The sequence below is a fragment of the Notolabrus celidotus genome, unplaced genomic scaffold, assembly GCF_009762535.1.
Source record: "Notolabrus celidotus isolate fNotCel1 unplaced genomic scaffold, fNotCel1.pri scaffold_324_arrow_ctg1, whole genome shotgun sequence".
NCBI lineage: Eukaryota > Metazoa > Chordata > Actinopteri > Labriformes > Labridae > Notolabrus > Notolabrus celidotus.
In genome coordinates this window covers 30001-38137 of record NW_023260156.1, presented here as the reverse complement: position 1 = coordinate 38137, position 8137 = coordinate 30001, and the positions used below count along the sequence as shown (strand labels likewise).

The 8137-nt window shown below is 46.8% G+C and overlaps 1 protein-coding gene across 1 annotated transcript in view; it reads left to right on the top strand.

Moving 5' to 3' along the window:
* The first annotated feature begins 3732 nt into the window (after window positions 1–3732).
* si:ch211-180f4.1 (leucine-rich repeat neuronal protein 1) overlaps window positions 3733–8137 on the top strand; it is an 11583-nt gene continuing 7178 nt past the window's right edge. Inside the window, exons 1-6 of the mRNA XM_034679108.1 lie at window positions 3733–3776; window positions 6997–7084; window positions 7215–7360; window positions 7450–7551; window positions 7626–7810; window positions 7911–8137. The exon at window positions 7911–8137 is cut by the window's right edge and continues 16 nt beyond it. Coding sequence (XP_034534999.1) covers window positions 7003–7084; window positions 7215–7360; window positions 7450–7551; window positions 7626–7810; window positions 7911–8137 — 742 coding nt within the window. The 5' untranslated portion in view covers window positions 3733–3776; window positions 6997–7002. The remainder of the gene's footprint in view (window positions 3777–6996; window positions 7085–7214; window positions 7361–7449; window positions 7552–7625; window positions 7811–7910) is intronic.

The window sequence follows — 8137 nt, the reverse complement described above, 5'->3', positions numbered from 1 at the left end:
GGAGCTGCGTTCAGAGTCTCTGTCAGTGTTTGAGTGGAGTTGTTGTTGCGTAATGATTCTTCTGAAACTCTGGGATGAAACTGGGTCGCAGAGTTTCTTCACTTCACTCGACTTGTTTCACATTCACAGGGTTTCCACGGTAACAAGCATCCTCCTTTATGTAATCCCTTCTTCCTGACCTCCTCAACTCTCCGCTAACCGAAGATTCTCCACCCTTTGTCACGACGAGCTGCTCTCAGACTCAGAAGTTTGATCTGAAGCTGAAACCTCCGTCAGCTCTGAGTCTGTCAGGATGAAGTCTTCACCTCCTCCTGGTGGGCGATCAGACTCTCTCTCTCTCTGTCAGCCTCCAGCAGACTCTGAGCTTCATCAAGTCTGTCTCAGACAGAACCTGAGCGCTCCGGGAGTCCATGCTCCTCCTGAGACCGGAGTTTGTTGGCAGAGTCAGGTTCTACGTTAGCAGGAAGTTAGCTGGAGTGTTTCCAACATGACGACCTCCATCTTTAGAGTTCACAACGCGGCTTCAGAATCATCATGATGATGTTATGAAGACCTGGTTCTACTACTGATCTGTTCTACATCAAACATTTACACTGAGACACTAATCTGCTTGATGCTGTGTCACTAAAGACAATCAGTGCTTAGATTTCCTGACTTCCCTGAACACAGCATCAGAAATGATGGATCCCACCTCCATTCAACAAACAAACATTGTAGACGTAGTTTTCTTCTCCTCTTGAGGACAGACCTGACAAAGCTGGACTTTGGACTTTGGACTAATCTGCATCATGATGTTGTTATTTCAGCAAACTGAAGACCCGTTAATTACAAGAACATCACAAGAACATCAGTTCCTGTTTCAGGTTCATACCGCTGAAGGAAGCCAGAGGGAAGACTCTGTGGACCTGTTTACAGTGAAGCTGAGACTCTGTGGAACTCTTTACAGTGAAGCTGAGACTCTGTGGAACTCTTTACAGTGAAGCTGAGACTCTGTGGAGCTGTTTACAGTGAAGCTGAGACTCTGTGGAACTGTTTACAGTGAAGCTGAGACTCTGTGGACCTGTTTACAGTGAAGCTGAGACTCTGTGGACTTGTTTACAGTGAAGCTGAGACTCTGTGGACCTGTTTACAGTGAAGCTGAGACTCTGTGGACCTGTTTACAGTGAAGCTGAGACTCTGTGGACTTGTTTACAGTGAAGCTGAGACTCTGTGGACTTGTTTACAGTGAAGCTGAGACTCTGTGGACTTGTTTACAGTGAAGCTGAGACTCTGTGGACTTGTTTACAGTGAAGCTGAGACTCTGTGGGACTGTTTACAGTGAAGCTGAGACTCTGTGGACCTGTTTACAGTGAAGCTGAGACTCTGTGGAACTGTTTACAGTGAAGCTGAGACTCTGTGGACTTGTTTACAGTGAAGCTGAGACTCTGTGGAACTGTTTACAGTGAAGCTGAGACTCTGTGGACCTGTTTACAGTGAAGCTGAGACTCTGTGGACTTGTTTACAGTGAAGCTGAGACTCTGTGGACTTGTTTACAGTGAAGCTGAGACTCTGTGGACTTGTTTACAGTGAAGCTGAGACTCTGTGGACCTGTTTACAGTGAAGCTGAGACTCTGTGGGACTGTTTACAGTGAAGCTGAGACTCTGTGGACCTGTTTACAGTGAAGCTGAGACTCTGTGGAACTGTTTACAGTGAAGCTGAGACTCTGTGGACTTGTTTACAGTGAAGCTGAGACTCTGTGGAACTGTTTACAGTGAAGCTGAGACTCTGTGGACCTGTTTACAGTGAAGCTGAGACTCTGTGGACTTGTTTACAGTGAAGCTGAGACTCTGTGGACTTGTTTACAGTGAAGCTGAGACTCTGTGGACTTGTTTACAGTGAAGCTGAGACTCTGTGGACCTGTTTACAGTGAAGCTGAGACTCTGTGGACCTGTTTACAGTGAAGCTGAGACTCTGTGGACTTGTTTACAGTGAAGCTGAGACTCTGTGGACTTGTTTACAGTGAAGCTGAGACTCCTCTGGGGGACAGCTGGTTTGATCCTGTCCTGTCCCAGACTCTGATTCTGAAACCGTTTATTTTTCTGATCTTCATTTGGAAGCAAACTGTCGACTCTACTTCCTGTTTCTGTGAGAGTTTATTAGCAGCGTGGGCGGTTTGTTCTATATTTAAGTCCCCTCCCACCTGTGTGTGTGTGTGTGTGTGTGTGTGTGTGTGTGTGTGTGTGTGTGTGTGTGTGTGTGGCCGCTCAGTTAATTAACCATTGACTCTCCCTGTCCTCCAATCACAGCCTCTGCAGCAGGACACTTAACGAGGCGCTCACAGCTCGTTAAATAATTAATACCACCTCATCAATATTCCATCTGCTCAGCAGCGGTGGGAGGAGGGGAGGAGGGGAGGAGGGGAGGAGATGTGGGAGTACAGAGACAAACCTCCTTCAGTCTGTCGTTAACAAGAAGAAGGAGGTTCAGACGATTGAACGATCTGTCAGACACAAAGCTTCTCTCTGCGCTGCCTTCAGGGACGGCTGGGAAAGTAGAAACTCTCTGAAATAATCGGGAACACAACATGAAAACCTGAACTCCTGCCTGGGTCCCTCCAGACTCGGCTTCCCGTCAGTGTTTGTGAGGAGATGAAACGTTCAGATGGATTTCTCTGTCGGTGTAAACAGAGCTGACCTCAGGAGGAGGCTGCCGCTGCTGCCTGACCCCAGGGCATGATGGGAAATGATGAGAGCCAGACGCACGTGTCTGGAAGAGTCAGAAACTCCTCCTTTAGAAACAAACTTCATGTTTTCATACGGAGGGAAAAACAAGGCACAGGTTGAAGAGACGGGCGGAGGAGAGGACTCTGTTCATCCGTCCGTCTGTCTCTGTGGAGTCAGTAATCTGAGCGGTAAGCTGGTTAAAGTCAGACACGCTCTCTGCGCTCACATGTTGCTTCTGTCATATCTCAGACTGAGACAGGTGACGTGTGTTCATCCTTAAACCTGGTTTATACTTCTGTGTCGACACGCCGACGCTCCGCTCTGCAGTACTCCTCCTGAACACCAGGGGGCAGCGTGGTCTCGGGTCGTCTGTTTCACAGATTCAGAGCGTGTTCTGTTCATTTAGAGGTGATGTTCCTGTTCTTCACACAGACATGATAAAATGAAGGTGTTATAGTCTCTCAACTCCACCCTCTCCTCCGGTCTCCTCCGGTCTCCTCCGGTCCAGTTTGGGAGCCTAAGTCTCGTCCAGAAGTCCTTTAGTGCTGACTGCTGGACTCACCACAGACCCAGAGGAGAGGTGAGGAGGGTAGAAATCACCGAGAGTCCAACATCAGACTTCCTCCTGATCCGTGTCCGGTCCGTCTCTGAGAGGTTTCTATTCTAGTCAGTGTGTTAACTTCCACTGGATCTGCTGAGTCTCTGATCCAGCAGGTCGGATCAGAGGACCATAAAGACAACATAGATGAGGAGAGGAGGAGGAGAATCCTTGATTCGGTAGTTCTGAGTCTCGGTCACAGGACTCCAGCTATCCGGCTGTCCTGCAGGAGCTTCTCTGGGTTACCTTGTTCATCTCTGGACCGTTGAGGACCCACAGATCCAGAAGAGCTCCCTGGTGTCTCTGTGTTGGGTCAGCATGAAACATGAGAGCAGAAACAGAAGCTGGTCTGAGGTGGGTTTAGATATCTGAGGGGGGAACTATGAGAGGCTGGATCAGGATCTGTTGGACCTAAGGACCATGTGCAGGATCACAGAGGGGAGGAGCTGATGTCCACACTCCGTATCTGTGAGAGGTTTGTTTCTGTGACTGTAGCTCCCGAGTCCCTCTCAAAGTTTCCCATCATGCACTGGGTGAGTCCAAACAGACTTGTCTGACGTCTCGTGCTCGCCGTGGGTCTCTCTCTGTGACACGTTTCCTGTCTGTAATCTGTGATGTCATCACGTGGAGAGACGCTGAGGTCGCTGTACAAACTTCAGAATAAGTTTGAGTCTGTCTCGACCAATCAGGGAGCAGCTCAGAGGTCTCTGTCTCCGCCCCCTGCCTATGTCACATACTGGCTCGTTGCCATGGCACCAGAGGCAAGGTGTCCCCATTTCCTGCCCCTTTGAGTGTGTGTGTGTGTATGTGTGTGTGTATGTGTGTGTGTGTGTGTGTGTGTGTGTGTGTATGTGTGTGTGTGTGTGTATGTGTGTGTGTGTGTGTGTGTGTACGTGTATGTGTGTGTGTGAGATGTAAACGAGGGATCTGTTGTCGGCTGCAGAGAGAGAGGTGGAGAGACTTTGATGCGATTATATTTGTCCCCAGGCTTCGTTCTCACTCAGCACACACACACACACACACACACACACACACACACACACACACACACACACACACACAGTCTCAGTGTTGTTAGAGCGTGTTAACTTTGCTGCAACATGAATTTGACACAGTTACTGCTAATGAGCAGCGTGTAGCGCGCGTGTGTGTGTGTGTGTGTGTGTGTGTGTGTGTGTGTACAGCTGTTAGGCTCCTGCTGAGTAATATCTGGAGGTCTCATTTACACCGTTCTTCCAGACGTTTGTTGAAGTGATTTTTCTCTCTTTGTTTTTAATTAAACACCTCAGGAGAGACGCTAACGGCTGAGCTAACAGCTTGAGCTAACAGCTGCTCGTTAAAGGTCCGTCTTTATTCATTCTAAGCTCCTCCTCTGAGTTTATGACTTTACGTTCTTTCTCTTTCTTTCATTAGTTTTTATTTGTTCTATCTTTTTTGTATGTGTGTGTACTTTTCAAAAGAAGAAGCTGTGATTCTCTTGATTTAGCAGCTTGTAACAGTAGTCTTCTCTCAGCCCACCGTGAATGCGTCTCTCCTCCCGGTGTTCCGGTTTTAAAAGTGACCCTGTAAACTGGAGACCTTCAGCTGAACGTGTCAGTGTTTGTGGAGTTTACACAGCTGTTGAAACACAGAGGGAGTTCCTGGGAATGCAAACTAGTTTAGTTTTTATTTAGATTTCAAAATATCCTCATCAGATATTTAATGATGGTCTAAAGACGTTTATGAGGGATGCATCCGGCTGAGAGTCTCCAGTTAACAGGGTCGCCGTTTAAACCAAAACACCGGGCGATCTCTGCGATCACGGCTTTTTGAGTTCAAAAGGATTTTAAAGCCGTGTTGAAACGTCTTTGCTACTCGCGCTTATCTCCTCTCACGTGTTGATTCATTCGTTGCTTTTTCCATGTTTTTAACTGCAGGAGCAAAATTTTCACTCCTTTCATGTTTTTCTGCTTTTGGAACACAATTTAAAATTTGAGGAACATTTATTTTTTCGACAGGCTCCGGGTCAACTTTTTTGTCAATTTGTGGACCAAGAGTCCCAGGGTCCTTTAGCCCTCAGAACTACTTCCCCCTGAACTAAAAGGTTCCTGGTCCCCCATTGTTGTCTGCTTTTGGACCGCGGGCTGAAGTCCCGGGTAGATTGTGTAAATCAGGCCAGTGACGTATGGAGGACATAAAGTAAATGCTTCTTTCTTTCTTTCTCCCTCTTATTCCTTTTTTCTTTCATTCCTTTTTCCTTTCCTTCTTTCCTTCTATTTTTTTTTTGTCACAATTTTTTTTCAAAATGTTTTTTTTTTCAAAAAAAATTTTTTTTTCAAAATGTTTTTTTTTTTTCAAAAAAAATTTTTTTTTCAAAATGTTTTTTTTTTTCAAAAAAAATAAATAATTTTTTTTCAAACTTTTTTTTTTTCAAAAAAATAATTTTTTTTTTCAATTTTTTTTTTTTTTTTTCAATTTTTTTTTCTAAAGGATTTTAAAGCCGTGTTGAAACGTCTTTGCTACTCGCGCTTATCTCCTCTCACGTGTTGATTCAGTGAATCCATCTGTGATGAAATATAGCACCATCTAAAACAGACCAGCTGAGTCTCTTCATGCTAACAGGCTAACTGTTGTGTTGATTCATTCAATGCTTTTTCCATGTTTTTAACCACAGGCACAAAATATTCACTTTTCACATTTTTTTCTGCTTTCGGAGCACAATTTCAAATTTGAGGAAAATACATTTTTTCGACAGGCTCCGGGTCAACTTTTTTGTCAATTTCTTTTTTTCAAATTTTTCTTTTCAAATTTGTTTTTGTCAATTTTTTTTATTTTTTACATTTAAAAAAAAAAAAAAAATTTTTTTACATTTTTTTTGTCCATTTTTTTCTTTCAAAATGTATTTTGTCAAAAAATGTTTGGCAATTTTTTTTTGGCAAATTTTTCCAAAAACCATTCACAGTCATTGTTTTTTCCCACCTGTGATGTATGGCATTCCTCTTTGTTTTTCCTCCTTGATTCAGTGAATCCATCTGTGATGAAATATATCTAAAACAGTGCCAGCTGAGTCTCTTCATGCTAACAGGCTAACTGTCGTGTTGCTCAGAATGATACCTGCCTGTCCGTCTGCTTCTATGGGGTCATCTGTGATGAATGGGAAAGAAAGAAAGAAAGAAAGAAGGATAGAAGGAAAGGAAAAAGGAATGAAAGAAAGAGAGAAGAAAGGAATGAAAGAAAAAAGGAATAAGAGGGAGAAAGAAAGAAAGAAGGAAAGAAAGAAGCATTTCCTTTTATTCCTCCATATGTCACTGGCCTGATTTACACAATCTACCCGGGACTTCAGCCCGCGGTCCAAACGCAGACAACAATGGGGGACCAGGAACCTTTTAGTTCAGGGGGAAGTAGTTCTGAGGGCTAAAGGACCCTGGGACTCTTGGTCCACATGCACCTTAGTAGAGCTAGCTTCAGCTGCAGGTTAGCGTCCTCATGCCTGTGCTGGTTCCTCATGTCTCTGGTGGAGTCAGTTTAACCAGACACCGCCTCCATACAACTTTAGATCAACATACTGACAAACCACGCCCACTACCTGATGACATCATCACCTGTGCTCCTTTACATCTTCACTTCCTGTTTCCTCCAGCTGTAGATGTGACCCCGCCCTCCCTCTGACCCTCTGGAGGAATTTAACCAACACTTCCTCTCTGCTCCGCCCCCAGTGCACCATGGGATCTGCGGTCCTTGCGAGTCTCCTCCTCTGCCTGATGACGTCATCAGTGTGTGCCGGAGTGGGCGGAGCCAGTCAAGGTAAAGATCAGATTATGCCCAGCATCAAAGCGGTCTCAGAGTCCGACTAAAAGAGTCTGCTAAAGGTTTCCTCCTCGATGTCACATGACCTGGAAACACAGCTGTTGTTGTTTGTGTGTGTGTCCTGTAGGTGGCGCTGTGCTGTGTCCCCTGCAGTGTGTGTGTGAGACGCGGCCTTGGTACACTCCTCAGTCCGTGTACCACCAGGCCAGGACGGTGGACTGTAACGAGCTCCACCTGCAGAGAGTGCCGGCTAACGTCTCCTGGGACACTCAGGTGAGAGAGCTCGTTAAGAGAGGCAGACTAACGAGGTTAACGAGGTCAGAGGAACCTTCAGACCGGTCTCACCTGCGTCCCTGTTTCAGGTGTTGCTGCTGCAGAGTAACAACATCTCCTCCATCACCACCGAGCTGCTGAGTCTGACCAACCTGACGGAGCTGGACCTGTCCCAGAACCACTTCACTCAGGTAGCACACCTCCCCCTCAGGTCTCTCTGTGATTGGTTAGTGACGGTCACGTGACAGCCCTCCTCTCTGTCCAGGTGAGCTCCATGGGTCTGTCCTCCCTGGGCCGGCTGGTGACTCTGTACCTGGAGGAGAACCACATCGAGGAGCTGGAGGACTTCAGTCTGAGGAACCTGTCCAGCCTGGAGGAGCTCTACATGAACCACAACAAGATCTCCTCCATCGGACCCAAAGCCTTCGCCGGGCTCACCAACCTGCTGAGGTCACTTCCTGTTCATCCTCTTCTTCTTCTCTTCCTCTCTCAGCTCTGAAACCCGCAGGTCCTCACTAAGTCCTTGTCCCCCCTCTGCTCCGTCTTCCAGGCTCCACCTGAACTCCAACCGGCTCGTGGCCATCGACAGCCGCTGGTTCGAGTCCCTGCCGTCGCTGGAGATCCTGATGATCGGGGAGAACCCCATCCTGGGTCTGGAGGAGAAGAACTTCCTGCCTCTGTCCCGCCTCCACAGCCTGGTCCTGGCCGGGATGGGTCTGGCCTCCGTCCCGTCTGCAGCCTTCCTGGGTCTGGACTACCTGGAGAGCCTGAGCTTCT